Below are 23,002 nucleotides of genomic sequence, written 5' to 3'. Positions count from 1 at the left end.
TGGCCTCAAACTCAGAAATCCACCTGCCTCTGCCTCCTGAGTGCTGGGATTAAAGGCGTGCACCACCACGCCCGGCTTAAAAGTATTTTTAACAAGTTTTTTTTTGTGTGTGTTTGTGTTAAAAGATTTGTTCTATGAACAGGATATACTGTTGGCTAGCGTATTCTGCATAAACAGAGTTAAACTGTCAGATAGCTAAAAGAGCAATGCCCAATGGGAGATGATCCTCTGTTACTCTCATTGGTAGATGTTTTAGTGAAAGGCAAGGGTAAAGCAGTACCTGTGTGCCGATAGCTCACACAGTGTAACATATAGTTAGGCCCTTTATTTGGAAGTCTCCCTAAATCCTGTTCAGCTAGAAATATCCCACAAACATTAACTGTCAGAAAGAAAATGATGTGACAGTAGCTAAAACATGGAAACACACAATCCTGAAAACTGTAAAGTGTAATCACACTGTGACATCCAGAAGAAATAGGACCATCAACACAGATTTCCAGAGGCCTAAGTTAGTAACTGCACAGTTATGGTCCGATCTGATGGCTTTCCTTTAATATACTGTTGTGGGTCGTCCCGGCTGCTGTTTGTATTCTGATGTTAATTTTGCTTCCTCATGGGGTTGCCTCTGAGAGGACCCATCAAGTGATCTCCTGTGAACCTTCTCTCCATTTGAACTGGTCAGTAAACACCTGTGATTGGGCAGGTAGAAGAGGATGAGAGGGAAAGGAGAGAGGACTGAGGAAGAGGAGGAAGGAAGCCATGATGGACCAGAACCACTTGGCCAGGAGAAACTGCAAGTAGCAAGGTGTTTTCTAGCTGGGAATAAGTTAGGATAGTATTAGATCTGCCCAATCTAGGCTTATAGCATATAATTATAGTAATTGGATTGTGTGTTTTTATATGGGCTTATTGGAGTTGGAAATTCCAGCAACAAACTGAGTTTATTGTTTTTGAAGCATGTTATCCAGCTCTCTCTCTGATAATGAAGTGCAAACTGCTAACTCTCCAAGCCATAGCTAGGAGTTATTGCTTTGTTCCTGGGGTCCTCTTTGAAGCATTTTGTTCTACTATCTAAATGCAACTTTTGGGAAAAAATTAAAATGGCCACATATCTACTTTCACATCCACGCTGCTAAATCAAAGTAGAGTAAATCTGAAGTTATCAAACAGACATTGGGATCTTGATAGACATTCCTTGTTAGGAAAAGGCATTTTTCTGAATGTAAGGAGTTAGTTATCAAAAGGTCCACAGGCATTCTAAATATTTCATATTCTCTCTAGTTTAGACTACACTACAACTTAGTCAAAAAGCCAAGAAGAATCTAGTTTAAACTATTAAACTGATACCATTTTTTGTTTCGGCTTTTCAAAACAGGATTTCTCTGTGTAGCCCTGGCTGTTCTGGAACTCACTCTATATGCCAGGCTGGCCTTGAACACACCAAGATCCTCCTGCTTCTGCCTCTGAAGTTCCATGATTAAGGGTATGGGCCACCACTGCTAAACCATTTTTATAATTAAGAGTTTTTGGAGACAAGTACAAGCATAAACCAGCAGTTGTCACTATCAGTGATCCTGGCTGTGACTAGGTTTCTTCCTGACGGGTGATGTTTATTATTTCTATTTGAACAGGGATTAGGGGGGGACTTGTAAGTGGAAGGTCCAACCATGTGCTGTATTGTGAAGCTAGAGGAATGTATAGGTGACAGACTAGTACTTCCAAAATAAATTATGGAAGAGTGGTCCCAACAGATTCTGTAAACTTAAGACAGGGCCTAAGAATCTGATATTTAATGAACTTTCTCGGAGGTACTAACACATTATCATCAAAGCAATGTGACAGGGAATGAATGAATGTATGTGTGTAAAAATATGGGCACATGGGAGAGAAGGAATGGGAAGGTCTTGTTTCATGGACCGAGTTTTGGTTTTGTAAGATGAAAAAGTTGTGAGAATCTCATGTCTGACTGTTGTGCCTGTTCAGGTATCCACTTAGGAGGAGTGGCTTGAGTAAAAATGTTAAGAAAATGAAGAATAGTTGACAGTTTTCTTTATGAATAGTGAACTAAACCGATGGCTGTAAGGTATTAGAAGCCTGGCTAAAGAGAAATTCAGTGGCTGATGTCATTTTGACCATTAGATTGTTTTATTTTGTAGTATTAAAGGTAAAAATCATAATCTTTTGAATTTTTTCTACCTCTTTTCTCTTACTGTTAAGTCAGTGAACCCTAAAGAATGGTACATAGCAAACACAGTAGAATATTCCTTTTATCAAGAAGACACAGACACAGAGAAATCAAGTGATTTGATTTAATTTCTTATGTAGGGCTACAGCTCAGATCTGGGCCAAAGAAGAAAGGGGACTCACTAGGCACAGATAGACAAGAGCTCACTGACTGTATTTATGTGGAATCCAAAGCTGTCTCACAGAAGGACAAAAGGACAGTCACTGCAGATTGTAGATTTCTCCAACGGTGGGCAAGGAGGAAAAAATGCAGGTAGGAATGAGTAATATTTAGAGTGATGGATGATAATGTGGCTCAGTTATTTACATTTTGTGTGTGTGTGTGTGTGTGTGTGTGTGTCTGTCTGTCTGTCTGTCTGTGTTAGGGTTTTACTGCTGTAAACAGACACCATGACCAAGGAAAGTCTGTCTGTCTGTCTGTCTGTGTTAGGGTTTTACTGCTGTAAACAGACACCATGACCAAGGAAACTCTTACAAAGGTAGCATTTAGTTGGGGCTGGCTTCCATGTTCAGAGCATCAAGGCGGGAACACGGCAGTATCCAGGTAGGTATGGTGTAGGAGGAGCTAAGGGTTTTGCACATCTTGTTCTGAAGGCAGAGAAGACTGGCTTCTAGGCAGCTAGGACGAGGATCTTAAAGACCACACCCACAGTGACACACCTACTCCAGCAAGGCCACACCTGTGTACATGTGTGTAGGCCTGACCACTTGGGATTGGTGTACATGTGTGTAGACCTGACCACTTGGGATTGGATCATCCATTGGGGCTTGTCTCTGAAAAAAGTGTTCTGTCTCTCTGAGCAGCCATTGGTAGCTCTTTAGCTAGGGGTAGGTCCTTGTGAGGTCTACATTGGCATGTGAACTGGTGTTGTCATTATGCAGATATTGTTGAGGCAGTAGTATTGTTGAACTTTCTGGGTGCATCTTTGCTAATATGTCTACAGGACACTGTCTCGCAGACGGTGTCCTGGTTCTCTGGTTCTTCACATTGTCTTTCCATCTCCTCTTCCAAGATGTTCCTGAGCTTTACTAAGAGGGATTATGTTTTAAATGTGTCATTTTGGGGTTGGGCATCCCACTGTCTCATATTCTGTGCCATTTGGCCAGTTTGTGGATCTCCGTAATACTCATTTGCTCCAAAGAGAAGCTTCTTTGAGGGGTAAGAGCTACACTTGTATTTGGTTTTTTGTTTTGTTTGGTTTTTTGTTTTTTCAATTGAGCTTTAGAAAATAGAATAAATTTAAAAGTTAAGCTGAGAGAGAGAGAGAGAGAGAGAGAGAGAGAGAGAGAGAGAGAGAGAGAGAGAAGAGGGTTAGCTCAGTGTTGAGAGTGTTGCCCACCCTGCTCAAGGTTAGGGGTTCAGTCCTCAGTGTGCCCCAGCATGCTTGTGTGCACGCTGCACTTTCTGTCTCTCTTTCTCTGTCTTTCTCATACACACACACACACACAGAAATCTCATAATTTAAAAGAGTAGGAAATTAATGTTTTAATAGGCTTTTGATTGTTTTTTGTTTTTGATGTTTTTGTTTTGTTTTGTTTTTTAGTCCTTTGACCCCAATATTTAGGAGGCTGAGGCAGGAGAACTTGGAGTTAGAGGCCAAGACAAAAATAATTTTTGTCTGAGGAGTAGAAGTTGATAGTAGTAGTACTTAAATAAGTACTTTGTACTCCATTGAGTTATCTATGAGGCATTTAAACATTGGGTGTCCAGCATACTGGCCCTTTTACAGGTTCCCCTGGGCTGTGATCAGTCCTAGTAAGAATGTTCTAAATGGAAACCATGTCCCTGTTGGGGGCACCTTAGCCTGTTATCTAAGCATTTTATGTTGGTGACTTGGATCTGAGTTCCAGATTTGCCTTTTGTGGGAGTGTATACAGAGTATACATGTGAGCATGAATGTCTGTGAGCCTAGGGATGTCAGAGTAGAACATAGGGCATTTTCCCCTATTGCCTTGAAACAGGGTCTCTCCTGAACTAGACTAGATGGCTGATGTCAGGATCTGCTGTCCCCACTCCTCACAGAGATGGGATTACAGGCTGGTACAGTACTTAGCTTTTAATGTGAGTATTAGAGATCCTCAAACTTCTGAACCTCCAGGTTTGTGTCTTGATAATGCTATAGCCTAAGATAAACCACATGGTTTTTGTGACCTTTGTCTACATATTGGATATTCTTTTTTTTTTTTTTAAAGATTTATTTATTTTATTTATGCAAGTATAAATTGCTCTCTTCAGACACACCAGAAGAGGGCATTGGATTCCATTACAGATGGTTGTGAACTACCATGTGGTTGCTGGGAATTGAACTCAGAACCTCTGGAAGAATAGTCAGTGCTCCTAAACACTGAACCATCTCTCCAGCCCCTGGATATTCTTTTTTGAGACGGGGTGACAGTGTATGGTTCCAGCTGAAGAGTTGTAAAAAGATTGGATCAAATTGTGCACATGGTGTTCTGTACAGGCTGAGGGACAGAATGAGCACTTTGTAAGTTCCTGTTTCCAGGAATATTATGCTAATATAGTTTAAAAAATATAAATACAGAAGTATGAGGGAGTATCCAAATAGTGTCATCTTCGTGTAATGCCAGTTTAATCACTCCTGATTGGTTTTCAACTAAACTCTGGGACAAGTTTGATTTTCTTTGTTGGCAGTTACTAGAATTATATGGGCTTCTGGAGTCTTTTAGCAGTAATAATAGTGCTGTGAACCATTCCAGTCTCACGGTTCACACTGCTGTTGTTACATCCTCATTGTTTTCTGTTTCTGTAGCCTGCTAACTAGAGAAATCCAGTTTTAAGGTTGTTTTGAAGGGCATATCTGTGGCTCCACAGTAGCGAGTTTGTTTCATATGCACGGGCCCTATGTTCAATCCCTAGGACTGCAGAAACACAGAAAAAACTTGTTTCATAATGGTTTGCTGTCAGAGTATATGTATGTGTGCATATATGTTGTCAAAACAGTTCATGGTACTATGAATGTTAGTATGCATATTTATAACACTCAAGGGCCCCTGTGCAGCCCCACCTGGCATATTAGTTTGAAGTAAAACTGTAAATTGGAAACCACACGCTCTTTGAGAATTCTTCACTCTGATCTTTCGTGTTTTAAAATGGCTCTCCTACTTCTTGTAACATGTTTTCTTGATTATTTTCCCAGTTTTTCCTTTTGCTGTAAATCCTTTCAGATGGTGTTGGTTTTCTTGGCTTAAAAATCTTAATGAGAAGTGCTTTTGACGTGAAGCTTTCAGAAGACTGCTTGGAAATCACAGATGTTCCAGTCAAGGTTATATATCTCTTCTGATTATGGTGGTTCTGAGTAGCACTCATTTTGCTGATTAAAAATCATTAAACTGTACAAAGCAGCATCCGAGCAAAAGTGGAGAAGACACTGAAAGACTGACTTTGGGTTCTATGAAGGTGTTTGATCAAAATAACATGTCATACCTTTCCCTTTTGTACTCAGAAGAGGTATTCCATCAGTTTTTGGGGAAACTCCCAAGTTGCAGCCACCCCCCCCTCCATTGATTAACTTCTATCCAATCATAATTCTCCATTTCATGTCCCAAAAGAGCTCCAACTCTTGCTGCCTTCCTTCTTCTCCTTTAGATTAATGTCATTTCTATTTCCTTGATGTTGTTTGTCTACCTCTCAGATAAGTCAGGAAGAAAATGTGTTTAATGCAAAAGCTCCTTCAAAGAGGAGCTCCCTAAACCTCTGCCTCCGGCCACAGGAGTTCTGTGTGTGGTGGAATACGTAGGTAGGTAGGTAGGACTTAATAACAATGTTGGTGATGTCATTTTCACCACCTCTGAAAGCCGCTCACACCTACCCTAACATGGGCAGTCCTCCTGAATGAGAATCTTAGCCAGAAAATTCCTGTTCATTGTCACTGTATGTCTGCCAAGCTGAAAGATGAAGGCATTGGGAAATGAAGGTGAAAAGTCAAACACTTGGCATGCCACATGCAAGGGGTGGTGGCCGCTAAAGTAAAGAAGTCGTTTATGTTGAGGGTGCCACTGGGGGTGGGTGGGCAGACAACTTGGCTAGGTAGCACTACAGAGCAAAACAAAACTGGGTGTCAGGGTTCACACCTGTAATCCCAGCACTTGGAAGACTGAGACAGGAGGATTGTCTTGAATTTGAGGCTAGCCTATCTCAAAGAAGAAAGGGAAAAAAAAAAATCATTCAAGAGTTAAGAGTCTTCATTTTCTCTTGAGGAAACATAAGCCATAGCATCCACACATATCATTGCTTTGTAGTATGCAAGGAGAATAAATGCTACAAAGCAATTGTGATAAATTAATCTAAGTATATGTTATATAAGCATAGAATCTTAAGTGTTATTTAAATAAACTTTCAACTGCAAAATTGTTTTTGACAACTTAAACATAAAATATCCCCCTTCCTGTCTGGAACCAGTGTTGTCTCAAATTTTCAAAATATATAACCACTTAGATCTCCTAAATCCCATATAGGCAGTACTTACAGACTGGATACAACATAATACCCTTTCATATGCAAAGGGAAAGCATAGATTTGGGAGAAACTAGTTAACATAGTACCACAGGGAGCAACGTGGCACCTAAGATAATCCCAGCACTCCAGGGCGTCAGGCAAGGGAGGTCTTGAGTTCAGAGGTATTTATTATATTTCCTCCAAATCCTGGCTGCCCTGTACTTAAAGTGTGCAATGAGCAGGCTAGGTCAGGAAGCACTTGCAAAGATGAACTTCTTCACAATTATATATCAAAAAATTAGGAATTGGAGAGATACTTGCTTGCCACGCCTGACAGCCTGAGCACAATTCTGGAACCCACATAGTAGAAGGAAAGAACTGACTCCATGCACACAGTTTTTTTAAAAATGTTACTCACTGTGATGCCTGTCATAATGTATGATTTTGTTATTTGTGAACTTAAAGGGCTGTAAATTACAGAATTCTGACCAGCTATTACTAGTCAAATCTTACATAGAAAATATCTATAGCTGGGTATGGTGGAACATTCCTTTAATCCCAGCCTTTGGGAAGCAGAGGCAGGTGGATCTCTGTGATTTCTAGGCCAGTCTGGTCTATAGAGCAGGTTTCAGGACAGCCAGGGCCACACAGAGAAACCCTGTCTGGGAAAAACAACAAAAAACAAGAGAGATAGGAGAGGAGAGGGAGAGGGGAGGAGAGAGAGGGAGAGGGAGAGAGGAGAGAGGCAGAGCCCTCCAGAGCAGGGACTGAATAGCTCTGGCTGAAAGAGAAGGGGGGGGGAGCAGGGGAAGAAAAGAAGGTAATGAATGATTTCAATTAAATTTGTCTGACTATGTAGATTCACATTCTCTTCAGTTTTCTCATAATATAGAGACTTCAGATTTAAAGGGGAATTACAGATCTTCCTCACTTGAATGAGAATTTAAAAATGACAGTTTACAGAGTGAGAGAAGCCTGTACCCAGACCATTTTAAGCTTTTCATAGTGCTGTGGTCTTAGACATGATAAGAAACTTCTGGGATTTTAAAAAATGCATAATTACTATTTTAAAGCATTTTATTAAGTGAGTGTTTACGTTTTGAGTCGTTAACTGTGATGCTGCTAAGTGCTTGACTGGGACAAACGGAAGGACAGAAGCTGCACTGCAGTAGGGGCAGTGTGTGTCATCTGCCAAGAGTTTGGAGATTCTAATATGTCATCTGTTTCTGAGATGATCAGGTGTTACTTTGAGACATAGATTAGTATGTTTCTTTAAGCACTCAGCTATCTCTTAGAGTATGGTGTCTTGTTACTCACTCCAGGCTTGGAAGAGTGAGTCTGTTCTGTTCTCACTGCAGGCTTTAACTGCATGTAGTCACTGGCCTTTCTCTAAGCTCTCAGAGATGCTGCTGCCTCCCTTACTCATCCCTGACACATGTGTATCCCTATCTACATGAAAGTTGACTGGGAACAGTTTCTCACAACCCATGTGCTCGTGCTTACCTTAGCTTGTAGATGTAAATAAGTTATTCTTTGATTTTAATAATGAGTTTATTTCCCACATCTCACTCTGGAGGATTTCCATTCAGTGGAAAGTAATCCACAGTACATCTTAAAAGGCTGTGCTTTATTGAATAGTGATGTTTTAAGACCATTAATATTAGCTTCTTTATAAATAAAATAGAATTATTTACCGCTTTGCTTTTTTCCCCTCCCAAACCGCACTTATCTTTCCTTCCAGGAAAAAATAAATCCAACTGACAAACCACCTCTGCCTCCCCTTGAACAGGGAAATGTTAGGTTTAGGATTTGGTGGGGTATTGAGATACTGATATAATCAAATTTAAATTATGTTTTAGGTACAAAATAAAGGGTCCCCTTTATCTGTAAGTCACATCACTGTACTGCCTTAACTTAATAATAAAGCTGCTCAAGTACCAGTATGTCTCAAAATGGATTTCCTTGTAACAGCTGCTTACCATTGTAGGTTTTGGTTATTTCTTTTTCTCCTTTTTTCTTTTCCTTTTTTCTTTTTTCTTTTTGGTTGTTGCTTTCATTTAAAATGTGCTGATGATCTTGTTTTTATTCCGTAGCATTGAACAGATGGGTTGATTATTCTTTTCAGATATTAATAAGGCAGCGGAAAGAAGAAATATGAATACGGCTCCATCAAGACCCAGCCCCACACGAAGGTAAAGTACCCTGAAGCAGTGAGTTACCTTGGGAGAGCTGGGCTCTGGGGAGTTAAGCCCGACTTCACACATCAGGGTCTTTTCTCCCCCCCAACAAATCAGAACCGCTCAAGCAAACAAGAACCTTGTCAGAAGGGCCTTGCTGCCTTTTAAATCATACATCAGGAGATGCAGAGGAAGCTTTGTGTTTTCCGTGACAAAACCAGCAATTGCAGCTTGCAGCGTGAGTTGCAGGCAATTGGAGGAAGAGGATAAACCTCTGTCTTTCCCCAGCTCACGTGTCATTGGGAGCCTTCAGAGCAGGAGGGCCCCAGGGTCGAGCTGGTGTGCGCCTGCCATGTTGCTCTGCAGCAGGCAGCAGAGATTTGACTCTTCGTTGCAAATTGCTGCCGGTCCAGATGCTAACCCAGGTTTGCGGAAAGAGCTGCTTGAGAGATGCTGCTGTGCCTGTGCTGCAGATCCTGTGTGCTCGCATGTTTGGGTTACTTGTTTGAAGGGAAATAAAAAGGGCAAAACACTCCACTTCTCAAAAGTCTTCCTTTTTCTGAGCTTTCCTGAACACAGAAGTCATTTTCCCAATATGTTCTTCCAATATAGACAAGAAAGTCATAGCTTTGGTGTGTATTCTCAAGATACAAGGAGAACTTTCCTAGTGTTCCATTGAAATTGTATACACAATTTGTGGTCCTATAGCAGTGCATGTGTGGGATGCAACTAATTAGATGTAGTTCATATCTGATGTTTCTCGAAAGCTCTCCTGTGCACTCTGGATTTTGCCTGTGCTCCTGGGTAAAATGCCAGATTTTTCACAAAAACTACAACCCAATAAGAAACCTTCCCAGCGAATGGCTCATAGGGAACAGGAACTTGACACCAACCCTGTAGCTTGAGTTGGATCCGTAGGATCAACTCAGTGGAAGGAGAGAGGTGATTCCTTCCCATAGCTATCCTCTAACTTCCACATAGGTGCGCCGTGGTACCCCTCCAGAGGGAGGGAGTGGAAAGGTCATTTTTAAACCAAACTACATTCCCTACATGAACTTAAGCCTGTTGTACAGCTTTACTGGCCCAGAGAGCTGGGAATGTCCCTGACTCCGTGAGCTCTTGCCTGTGACGTGTAGCTGTCCTGGTTTTGGACAGAGCCACCTGTGTGCTTTGTGTTTTTATTTTCACTTGGACATGAAGGGAAGGTGTTTTCTAGCTGTCAAAAATATTTTCCGTGTGTGTATGCCTTGCAGAGTTCACACTGACACTGCAAGCAAGACAGTGATTGTAATTTCAGCTGAATCTTTGTCCATTCTTGGCTGTACAGGGGAGTTAACTCAAACAGCACAAGTCCAGCTGTGCCACAGATGTCACATGTGTGTCTAGCCACTCATGGGTGTCACTGTGCAAGAAGGCACATCATATTCTGTTTCTTCTAATGCCCTAATGTCTGTGACTGGCTGCAGGGATAGATCAGTTGGTAGAGGGCTTGCCTCAGCGACGTAAGCTCTGGGTTCAGTGTCCAGCACTACATAAACTGTGCAGTGCTACATCCTGTAATCTGAAAATTAGAGGCAAAAGAAGTTGAAGGTTATCATTATCAGATACAAAGTGGGTTCAAGACTAGCCTAGGATATACTAGAGCTTGTCTCAAAATAAAAAAAATAAAACAAAGAAGAATGATTGTGGCTTGCAGATAAACACTGCTTTGGTTGACTTACAGGTCTGTGTGAGTAGCCTGGAGGACACAATTTCTTAATTTCTTAAGTTTCCATGTCATGTCTGCTTCCATCAGGCTGCATCTACCTCTGGTATAGATTTAAGGCATTCCCATCTCTAGTCTAAACATCTACTGGGGCAGCACAGAGTTTAAATATGATGGCCAGAATTACGAGGGTTTAGAGCAGAGTTATAGTTGCTAATGACTTGAAAGAGGAGACATAATGTATCTGATTTCCAAAGAATTATAGTGTGTATTTTTCTCAAATATGGCTAAAAGGAATGTGGATTTATAACTATGAAGACATTGACTCTACTAGAAAGATTCTCCCCCTGTAATGCTTGTGATCTCTGGATAGTTATCAGCTATATTTTTACAGACTGGAAATGAAAAAGAACGTATGCACATACACACATGCTTTATAGCATAGTCATTCTTTTTTTTTTAATATTTATTTATTTATTATATGTAAGTACACTGTAGCTGTCTTCAGACACTCCAGAAGAGGGAGTCAGATCTTGTTACAGATGGTTATGAGCCACCATGTGGTTGCTGGGATTTGAACTCCGGACCTTCGGAAGAGCACTCGGGTGCTCTTACCCACCAGCCCTAGCATAGTCATTCTTGTTTCAGTTATGAATTGAAAGGGTTTTTTATATCATCCTAATATTTACCCAGATGCTTCTCACATTTCTAGTCAATCATTAATATTCAACATTGCAGTTTTGGAAAAATGAACTCACTGTTTTGGAATCCAATATAACCATTGCATTAACACTAAATTAAATTAAAGAGATTATGTTCATCCCAACCTAAAATGGGGCTCCATAGTGTCATGTATAAGGAAAGTGTCTTACTCTCCTGTTGCTGTGCAAAGACACATGCCAAGCAACTCTAAGGAAAGAACGCATTTAATTGGGGGAGCTTTCTAATCCATTATCATGGCAGGGAGCATGGTAGCACACATGACACTGAAGCTACATCCTGTCCACAGGCTGAGAGACTGAGCATGGCGTGCTTGTCCCCGTGACACACTTCCTCCAACAAGGCCACATCTCCTAATCCTTATAGTCCTTTCAAATATATGTGACTTGGTGACTAAGCATTCAAATATATGTGCTTGCGGGGCCGTTCTTATTCAAGCCACCACGGGGGGGGGAATAATATTTTTTCCTTTTTAACAGTAGCTTCCCACAGCAAACCAACATAAGCAGCATTAGAGATTCCTTCAAATAGCCTCCCTACCAGATAAGTAAGCATGCAATCACCTTGATGTACATCAGAACTGAGACTTCCCGAAGGCTAGTGATTTGATTAACAGTTTCTCTTGTGATGTATGACTGGGTTCCTTGGCATGCTATTTATTTAGTTTATGCTTACTTGTTTCAGGATGCTCATATTTGGTAAAATTTGTTCTGAACACCACCTAAAACCTGAGTAAAGAAGCCCAAAATTTACCTTTAAAAAAAAACAACAAATGGATCAAGGCAAGGTACTGAAATAGAGCATTCTGTTTTGGTTAGTACCCTACTCATGCCTAATTGTCTGGTCGTACCAGTAGAACAGCAGTGGAATGAAGGGCAGGGCAGGTTCATCTGGAAGGATAGTGATTTCTGGACTCTTGGGTGCATACATCCAGTCAAAACCTTGGAGTAATTGCAATCAGCAATTGAACTCCTTTTACTAGGAGGCCTTGTCCCGTGTGCCCCAGCACGGGGTTGCACTGTTCTGGGAGTAAGGCTTGACACTGAACTGGTGACCAGAAGTTCCTTTTAAGATACACCTTTATTTCATTATGTTGTCTACTTTAAAATAAAAATTGTTTTTAGATGTGCTGGCAAGACCTTGATAACACTTGTTTTTGCTGGACTTTAACCCTGAGTGTCAAAACACCTATCTTTGGGAGTTTCCACAGGATTATCACTTCTTTAGAAGACTACATACAGTTCTGCTGGGCTTGCTCTGTGTTCAGTAATGTGCCTCCCCAATGACTCTAGCTGTCGAGGTATGATTCTGACACTGTTTGCCTGGCCAAGCGTGAAATGTGCATGAGGGATCAGTACTCAGGACCCAGTGTACAACCCTTGGGCTGCTTCCTTAGACCAGTTAGTGCATTGCTTATCTAGCTATTGTTCATAGCTGGTAAACAGGCATTGGTCTGCTCTCAGGGACTGAGGTAGAATTCTCATGTTCCAGATTTTTGAAGTTTCCATTTTCAGTTTACTTTGCAAATCAAATCTTAGAGCATACCCTTGTGCCAATTTGGCCTCCGAGTCCTGTTTCCTAAGCCTTCCCATATGGCCTAAAGAAAACACAGAATTACTGAGCACACCTAAAGATCTTCAGAGGATTTTCCTCCTTATAACTGCAAAGGATATTGAACACAGTCTCTCTCTCTGGTGAAAGCTACTGGGGATTGGTGTATCAGAAACCTGGCTCTGAACAGATGTTCTGTGTGACCTGGGGTACTTTCACCATATCCATGTGGCTTTAATTTCTTCGATAACTGCCTGTTCCTGTGGTATGAGAGTGCCTCAGTTTTCAGTGGCCTCACAATGGAAGACACTGGGCTGTGATTTACTTCTTCTCTAACACCTGAAGAAAGGAATCAGCTCTCAAGAAGTGTCATGTCTAACAGCAGAGAAATCAACACACACCAGGGGGAAAGCTCGAGCACTCGTAGACCTCGCATCTCTGAAGTGTCCGTCTCATTACGTCATTTCCTACCTGCACTAATAGAGTTCTCCAGGTCCTTTATCTTTCACCACATCTAGCCATTTAGATAATGGTATTTGTGGGTGGAATCTGTGATGGGAATTTGAAGAGCTGATGAAGGATTTTTCTCAGGGTCAAATGAAGGTTGACTCTGTCAAGGACAATACTGCAGTGGACACAGGAAAAAAAGAGTGAGTGACAGAAAAGAAGGAAGATGGGACCTTTCTGCTGAACCTTCTGTACAGTCAAAACCAAGGAACACTGTCCTGGATCTAACGTTTCAAGATTTCTGAAAAACAGCTCAAGTCCATCTCAGACTCTTAGGCCATCTGTCAGTTCTCTGTATGCTTTCAAATGCCAGTGCCCTCCAAGCTCCTTTAGTCCCCAGCAAAGGAAGCCCGTCAACCAGAAGCCTGCCACTGCTTATTGAGCCATGGCCCCTCAACCACCCCCACTGCATCTCTGAAATGGTACCTGGTGATCTGATTCTCTTTTTTTTTTTAAAAAAAAGAACACTGGCCTCCTTCCCTGCGAGTAGAAAAGAGCGTGGAGCAAAATGGTGTGCTGACCATGAGCTTCCTTCTGGCCTTTGGTGCTAGTGTTTAACTGTTGTGTTCTGGTCCTTCTTGGTCCTAATGGTGTGGTACGTTACTGTGTGCTGTTCTGGCTTTCCTTTGTAAAATAGCTCTGGGTACCCTGCAGTGATCCTGCGAACTTTTGTGTTTCAGAAACTTGCTTGTAACCTGCTTATATGAGGTCAAGCTCCTCATCTAGGAGGCCTGTCCTCTCCTACCTTTGGATGCTGGGCACAGCACTATCCTTTTATCAACTGTTTTTTGTTTTGAGAAAGATGGTGGGATAAGAAATGGCGCTATTGCTCTGAGAACTTTGTTGTTTGAGTCCTGAAGTGACTCTAAAAGGGTGGTTTGGTTTGGTTTTGTTTTGTTTTTGTCTCCAGAAGAACAGCAGTCAACCAGATTCATTTGGAGGAATGAAAATGTTTTGCCTTTTTGTTTTTGATAATGACTGTCTTTAGCACCACGTGCCTTTGCTCCCATCCGTCTCCTTTGTGAATGTTGCCCTTTCTGTATTCTTAGCCAGAAGAGGGTGATTAGCTTTGTTGCCCATGGACCTCGGAGTCTTTGAGGGAAGGGAAAAGAAGATTGTGCCATACAAGAAGTATGGACCTAGGTTGTGAAAACAGGGTTCTTATGGTTAACCTGCAAAGGTAAAGTCTACCAGGTAAGATGCCTTGACAGAGTAGAAGAAACAGGAACTACTGGGTTGGAGATGTAGATTGGCAGGAGTTCTTACCTAGCATGTAGGAGCCCCGAAAAATAAAAGCAGTGATAACAAGCACCAGGTAGGACATTTCTAATTGTCACGAAGCTGCAGAGAACATGCTGTGACATGCCTACCCACATTCTTACAGCCTGAGGCCTTGTGTGGCGAGTGGATGATCAGGCTCGTGATATCTCAGCCCAAAAACTACTCCTAATCGCTTCCCAAGGCAGGTCTATCCACCAATCATTAATAATCTAAAACTACTTTGTGTTTGTCACTTTCTATTGTATCCTGACTGGTTGCCCACATTTTACACTACAGCAGATGTTCCATGTAGCAGAAGGATTCTGTGATACAATAAGGGAGCTCGGGCAGTCTTAGTCTGCATGTGTTTCTGGTAAGAACAGCTAGCACTCATTTAAACATCTGGCTACTGTATGGCTATGCCCACAAATCAAAGAATAATGATGAACCTTAAAATAGAGGACCAGAATAGCCAGAGCTGAGGCAGAGAGCTCTCTTGAACCTAGAATTTGAGACAGCCTCAATAACCTAACAAGTCCCTCGTCTCCAAAAAAAAAAAAAAAAAAAAAAAAAATGGATTTTTAGAAGCAAAATTGCATTTAAATTGCCTTTGTTGTAGCTGTGAGGATGAAGGGAACTTGAGGCTTTCTCACAGGCCAGTCACACTGGTAAATGCCTCGTGTGTACAGTGGTAATGAGTGACAAGTCTCACCAGAACATGGGACCTGCTCTTGGAAGGCTGAGAGTTCAGTAAAATAGTTGAATTTATTAAACTTTTCCTTAACTCTGCTGAATCCTAGAGACACAGCCTTCAAGACAGCTTTCCGTTGATAGGGAATCTATGTAAACAGATACCACCATTTGCTGCCTAAGGAGAGGCTGTGTTCCCAGAACATTTTGCTGGGAAAGTTTTTTGTTTTTCTGTAAACAACATAAAGTGTACTTACATCCAGACAGCTGTTCTGTGATAGTCTTAACACTGTTATGCATATGGCTCAGTGTCAATTAAAATGTTGTGCACTGTTTGGCTGTTACCTCAGGACAGTTTGCTAAGTGAAGTAATAGTATGTGTAGGAACACATCCCTCCCAACATAGTTCTGTGTAGTATGTTTCTGTTTAGAATCAAACTGACATCTTTGTCTCTGTAGAACTTGCATCCTACTAGAGAAGGTACCTAAATGATATGAGAAAGTATGGCCTAGTCGATGGTACAGCTCAGTGGTAGAGCACCCACTTTTAATATGCATGATGCTTTTGAGATTAACCTTAGTACCTGTCCAAAAATTAAAACCTTGAAATTTAGAAGCAGAAAGAAATTTTTGCCCCTCCTTATGAGGTGTGGTCTCACTATGTAGCCCTCACTGTGTAGCTGGTCTGTACTGCAGTGGTGTGTACTAGGCTAGCCACAGAGTCATGACAGTCCTTGCACCTTAGCCTCTGCGTGCTAGAGTTTCAGATGTGTGCTGCCATACCTGGCAAAACTTTAAAAACAAAACAAAACAAAACAAAACAAAAAGACTTATTCTTATTTATATGAGTACACTGTAGCTGTCCTCAGACATACCAGAAGAGGGCATCGGATTCTGTTACAGATGGTTGTGAGCTATCATGTGGCCACTGGGAATTGAACTCAGGACCTCTGGAAGAGCAGTCAGTGCTCTTAACCCCTGCACCATCTCTCCGGCCCTGGCAAAACTTTTACTTTTTTTTTTTTTTTTTTTTTGGTTTTTATTTTATTTTATTTTTTTACGTGAGTACACCATAGCTGTCTTCAGACTCAACAGAAGAGGGCATCAGATCCCATTACAAATGGTTGTGAGCCACCACGTGGTGAGCCACCAGGTGGTTTCTGGGATTTGAACTCAGGACCTCTGGAAGAGCAGTCAGTGCTCTTAACTGCTGAGCCATCTCTCTAGCCCTAAAACTTTTACTTTTAAACTAAGAAAATCAGTCAAGCATGGTGGGACACATCTGTAATCCCAGCATTCATAAAGATCATGAACCTAAGCTATGAGACTTTGTCTCAAATATCAGAAAAGATCTAGGCTGGATGTAGGTGAAAGGCTCATGTGGCACAAAGTGGTGAACTAGGGAGAAAGTGCAGCAGAGCTAGAGCTAGAGGGTCAAAGATCATTCGGGCTCTTCCTGGCCTTGGTGGAGATTTTTTAATTGAATTTAAGTACTATGAGAAAGTATTTAGGGGCTGGTGAGATGGCTCAGTGGGTAAGAACACCCGACTGCTCTTCCGGAGGTCCGGAGTTCAAATCCCAGCAACCACATGGTGGTTCATAACCATCCGTAACAAGATCTTGCGCCCTCTTCTGGAGTGTTTGAAGACAGCTACAGTGTACTTACATATAATAAATAAATAAATATTAAAAAAAAAAGAGAGAGAAAGTATTTAAAAGGCTCTTACTACAGAAATGTTCCCTCAAGAGCCATCTTTGTAGACAGAGACGAGGTAAGAGCAGAAAGGACACTTTAGAAGGTTCTTGCTCAAGTCTGGAAGCAAGGTCTAGAGTTAGTATTCATTGGTACCAGTGAAGGTAAAATGGGCAGAAAAACACCAGTTTTCTGAAGGAAACAAATGTCATATAGGCATATAATTGGGAGTGTGAATGATGACATCCAGCTTTCTGGCCTGAGTGACTGTCGGCTGTGTCGTTTACTGAGGTGGGAAGCTAGGGGAGGAGCCTGTTTATTGGGGAACATCAAAAATTTAGGGCAGGTTTTATGGAGAAGGTAATCCTGAAAGTGGGTCAGACATAAGACATTGTACAAATAGAAGTGCCAGATCAAGGTGAGTCACAGACATGGAGGTTCTTAGCAGGGAGAGAGCAGTTACTAGGAAACTTTGAGGAAGTAGCTCAAAAAGACGTGGGCTTTCCTGCGTGTGTGAGTACACGTGGGTTCATCTAAGAAATATAGAAAGCACGTGAACAAATGTATGGAGACAAGTGTTTGTGAATTAAGTCATAAAGGCAACTTAGGTTAATGAGGAAATAGTGAGAAAGGCTCCTGTTGGGTGATGGCTGTAAAGTGCGTGCTTGTTCAGGTGCTGACTCCTGCCCAGAGGTCTGCTTGCGCGGTTCAGACCCTGGCATTGTCCTCGTGATTACTGGGTCATCTCCTGCCTCAATGATATGTAAAATTTCTTTTCCATTGCCTCTGATTGGTTAATAAAGAGCTGATTCAACCTAGAGCTGGACAGGAGAGAATGGAATGGGACTTATGGTCCCAGTCAGGGGGTCCCAAAAGAGGAGAGAAGGACCAGGAGGATTGACCATGAGGACACACAGAGTAGAGCAAGCCAGAACAAGACTCAGATTGCAGGTAAAGGACCACGTGGCTAGGAAGTAGGCAGCCATAGAGGGTTAGAATAGATGAGTATCATTTATTCAGAAGCTAAAATGGGATAGAGTGGGTGTACAACGGCCCTGTTGTTTCTTGGGACCAAAATGGGTGAGGAAAAGCCCCTAAAATTTACAGGACCAAATTTGTTAGGCTGCTTGGGGTGGGTAACTGGTAGAGATGGGCATTTAGTATGCATTGAATGAATTGAAATCAAGATTTTTTTTTTTTTTTTGGTTTTGGGGAAATTCTTTTGATGTCAATACAGAAACGGGCTTACATGGGCGTGATGCATTTGAAGGGACTACAGAGGAAAGATCCAGGTGGCTTTAGTGGGGGTGGAGAAGAAGAGTCAAAGCTAACTTAAGAACTTAACCATTGGCAACTGGAAGAAGTGGAAGTGCAGATGATCAGCTAGGTTAGCCTGGGACCATTGTCATTTAAGTCTGTCTGAAGTCAGTGTCCAGTGAGTGAAATGTCTCAAGAAAGGTATTGAGGTAGAGCTACGTAAGCACATTGCTGACTTCAAACAATTAACATGAAACTCAAAACCTTGTACAAAATGGAATTTCCAAATTCCATGGAAACCCTTAGTTAGATTGGGATAATCAGCTACCAGTAGCAATACACGAGCTGGCTATTTCAGAATTGTTAACTTTACGAACCAGATTTTGCTTGTTTTTTTCCCCTTGATTTGAACTTCCTGCTAGTAATTTTAAGTGGTTTTCTATACTTTAAAAATTTTTTTTTTTTTTTTTTTTTTTTTTTTTTTTTTTTTTTTTTTTTGATTCCTTTGTATGAGATTGTATCTGAGCAGGGTAACAACAGATGGGGCGACTGGCTTTAAAATTCTAGTCCCGCTCTTGGTGTTGAAGTGTTGTTGGAGAGGAAAGACTTGAAGGGTGGTACTTTCTCCCATAAAGAGCTGGACTGTAGGCTTATCCTTTATGAACTTTGGTCCTTATTGAGCCCCAGTAGTTCTGACCCATAAAGCCTTCTTCATATACTGGTAATAGAATAAAATAGACTTTAGGGGAAAGTGCTTTCTCTTTGAAAACCTGTTGTAACTGAGGAGAGCTCAGCTTGTTTAAGAGGCTGAATTACGCTTAAAGCCTACTCCTACTCTAGCTTTTATTCATACATATTGAGGTTCTAGAACCTTCTAGGCCTAACAAGATGGGTGATTTCCTAAATTTTGTTGTTAGGTTCTCACTGTTTGAATGCTGTATTTTAGAGAAAAATACTTGGAGAGGGGGTGGCCTTCTCTTATACAGAGCTGAAGGGTTGGCTACCCAAAGTTTGTTTCTTTGTCTTAGTGTGTTTTTGCTAACTCCCACAGGGATTCCTATAGCTTTGGAGATAGTCGAGATACAAGGCGTGATCGCTCTCCAATTCGAGGAAGTCCAAGGAGAGAACCCAGGGATGGCAGAAATGGCCGGGATTCCCGTGATAGCAGAGATATTCGAGATTCTCGGGAGTTGCGGGACCGCAGAGACAGCAGGGACATTCGGGATCACAGAGACAGCAGAAGTGTACGTGAAGCCCGGGACCTGAGGGATTTTCGGGACTTGCGTGATCTAAGAGACTCTAGAGATTTCCGAGATCATCGAGACTCCGTGTATGACAGATACAGAGATATAAGAGATTCCAGAGATCCTTTGTACAGGTATGTATGTACAGAGATGGTCTGTCTGCTGTTTTCATTAGAGGCCTATCTTAAGGTGTATTTGGATGCACTTTCTAAGAACTCTACAAGAGTAACCTTATATTTCCTGTTCTTATCAAGTAGTACTCAGTACATTTGCTGAATGTATGAATAACTAATGTACTTATTTAAAGCATATTGAGGGGCTGGAGGGATGGCTTGGCAGTTAAGAGCACTGACTGCTCTTCCAGAGGTCCTGAGTTCAAATCCCAGCAACCACATGGTGGCCCACAACCATCTGTAATGGGATCTGATGCCCTCTTCTGGTGTGTCTGATGACAGCTACAGTGTACTCACATATAATAAATAAATAAAATTTTTTAAAAAAGGCATATGGAACTGGGCAACAGTGGCGCACGCCTTTATTCCCAGCACTGGGAGGCAGAGGCAGGCACATCTCTGAGTTAAAAAACAACCAGGGCTACACAGAAAATCTCTGCCTCAGAAAATCAAAAAAGCATCTGGATCTAACTGTGTTGTGAAAGCACAAGTGGAGCATAAATTAGGTTGGCCATGCAAGAACACAAAGATGCGGGTAGTCAGGAAATGCATAAGAGATGGTCCACATCATAAGTCATAAGGTAGATGCCAATGAAAGCCACTTGAGAATCCATTTCACACCTGGTGACTGTCAGGAAAGACACAAAATAATTATTAGCAAGAAAAGTACAGTTTCTTATACTTAGATGGTTAGATGGTTCATGTCCAGGCGTGGTAGTACATACCTGTAATCCTAGCACAGGAAGATGAGCCAAGAAGTCTAGTTTAAACCACTGTGGAAAATGGTTCAGGGGTTCCTCAAAAGTTCAAGAATGTAGGGCTTAGAAGACTGCTTGGCCAGTCGGGTATCTACTGCACAAACAGGAAGACCAAAGTGCTAATCCCCAGTACCCACAAACATAGCAAGCATGGTGCATGCATCTGTAGCCTCTGCACTAAGGCGGTAGAGACAAGTGGATCCCGGGAGTTCTTGACCAACCATCTTTGACAAACAGATGAGCTCCAGGTTCAATGAGAGACTCTTTTATCTTTCTCAAAGAATAACATTAAGAGAGATCTAAGGGACTGGATAGATGGCTCAGTGGTTAAGAGCACTGACTGCACTTCCAGAAGTTCTGAGTTCAATTCCCAGCAACCACATGGTGGCTCATAACCATCTGTAATGGGATCTGATGCCCTCCTCTGGTGTGTCTGAAGACAGTGACAGTATACTTATATACATAAAATAAATAAATATTTTTTTAAAAAAGTAGTCAAGGAAGGCAGAGGACTCCAACCTTTGGTCTCTAACCACTCGGTACAAACACCACATACACAATGTTAAAGAGTTGAGGAGGATTCAAATAGTTATGTGTGAGTGTGCATAGCAGCACTAGCCATATAAACCACAAGGCAAAGCAACCTAGATACCCATCAGCAAATGATAGGAAGGTTGTACAGTCAGAAGTTTATGAAATGCTGATAGATGTTAAGACAGAGGTGAACACTGAAAACATTGTGCTATATAAAATTAGCCACACACACACAAAACAACAGCTACCGTGTAATTCCACTTAACTGACATCCTTGGAATAGACATCCTATAATAAATACATATTGTCAGGGGCTGGGGAAAGCAGGCAAATGATGTAGACTTCTGTTTGAAGTTATCTAATAACTGGAAATGGGTAGTGGTGATAGCTACATGGCACTGGGGTTACAGTGCAGGTGAGGGTGCACTTAGATGGCTTAAAGTAATGGTGATACACACCTGTGATTGCAGCACAGAGAAATGAGGCACAAGGACAGGAGTTCAAAGGCAGCCTTAGCTATAGAGCAAGCTCAAGGCCACAGGAGACCCTGCCTAAAAAAGACTATAATGACAAGTTATTGATACATATTTTACAGCAGTTTTTTAAAAGCATAGGGAAGAGAGATGGAGAAGGTATAAAATGGTTTGTCCAAGAAGCATTTTCCATTTGCCCAAGTGCTGTCTGTATACCATCTCCTTTCGTTTCAAGTCCTCGTCGTTTTGTGAGGTGAGTTAACTCAGTCACAGCCCCAGAGACAAACACATTCGGCACATAAACCTGCATGGTAGTTCCTATGACTGCCCTGGAGGGACTTGAGTTTTGAAGCATTCTCACCATCTGATTTTTACCAGATAGGGCAGAGTTGTAATGTGAGAAATTGTCCTTAACTTTTCAGGAGAGAAGGCTCTTACGACCGGTATCTGAGGGTGGATGACTATTGCCGGAGAAAGGATGACTACTTTGACCGTTACAGAGACAGCTTTGATGGACGAGGCCCTCCTGGCCCAGAGAGTCAGTCTCGAGCAAAAGGTGAAGTCACAGCAGTGTGTTTCCATTGAGGGGGGGAGGGCAGTCACCAAAGATTTGTGGACACCAGCACCTCTACACATCTCTACACAAAGGGCTCAGTGACTCTGCCAGGCAGTCTACAGATGTTAATGGTTAATAATTGATTTTTAAATGCAAATTCCATTATCATGTAGTTCAATCATCCTACAGGAAATGGGAAATTGTAATGTGGAGAAATGAGGAGGAAGTTGCAGGCGAAGGGGCTGGGACTGCCTTGCCTTGTCACTTGGTCTGCAGGTAACTGACCACACATCCGGGGTGGGGTTTATGTGTCTTATCATTCTTACCTAACAGCTTCTCCTTTAGGTAAAGGTAAGACTATCAAAGAGTTTCAAACTGTTTTTGTACTGGCCAATTAGAGATGGGAAGACTCTCATCTGCTCTTGCCCATTTAACTAGTACTGGGAATTGTAAAATTTGAACTTTGATTTGTTTGTTTGTTTCAAAGAAAATGCAGACAAATTTACATTAGAAACATTACAGAACAGTAAGGTATGCAGAGAGATAGACAGCTGCTGGTTTGGGGAAAGTCTGCTATAATCCAGGCCTGGCTCACCTCCCTGGCAGGGTCCATCTTGTCCAACTTTTTCTGTTTTTAAACAGGAGTAGACCTTGCTGATCAGAGGTCACTGTGTTAAGCTAGGCAGACCTTGAACTCAGCAGTCCTCTGGCCTCAGTCCTCCAAGTGCTGGAATTGTACAGACATGAGTCACCACACTGGGTGATCCACCTTTTTAAAACATAAATAGCTAACTTCCTTTCTTGGTCAGTTTAGTAGTAGAATTATATAAAGCATTGCAGTGGCTGTGGCCTGTCACCCAAGGTTTTATCTTGATGGATTTAAGATAGTAGAAAATAGTAAGCCAGGCATGGTGGCGCAGGCCTTTAATCCCAGCACTCGGGAGGCAGAGGCAGGCTGATTTCTGAGTTCAAGGCCAGCCTGGTCTACAGAGTGAGTTCCAGGA

General features: G+C 41.8%; 1 protein-coding gene across 1 annotated transcript in view; it reads left to right on the top strand.

The window, feature by feature from the left end:
- The window catches only part of Ncoa5 (nuclear receptor coactivator 5), a 34,479-nt gene that overhangs the window by 2,762 nt on the left and 8,715 nt on the right, over positions 1-23,002 (top strand). Inside the window, exons 2-4 of the mRNA XM_029535757.1 lie at positions 8,826-8,892; positions 19,312-19,638; positions 21,865-21,998. Coding sequence (XP_029391617.1) covers positions 8,855-8,892; positions 19,312-19,638; positions 21,865-21,998 — 499 coding nt within the window. The 5' untranslated portion in view covers positions 8,826-8,854. The remainder of the gene's footprint in view (positions 1-8,825; positions 8,893-19,311; positions 19,639-21,864; positions 21,999-23,002) is intronic.

Source organism: Mus pahari, chromosome 3 (genome assembly GCF_900095145.1).
Source record: "Mus pahari chromosome 3, PAHARI_EIJ_v1.1, whole genome shotgun sequence".
Taxonomy (NCBI): Eukaryota; Metazoa; Chordata; class Mammalia; order Rodentia; family Muridae; genus Mus; species Mus pahari.
Note: the sequence above shows the minus strand (reverse complement) of the source record. Positions and strands in the feature narration are given on the sequence as shown.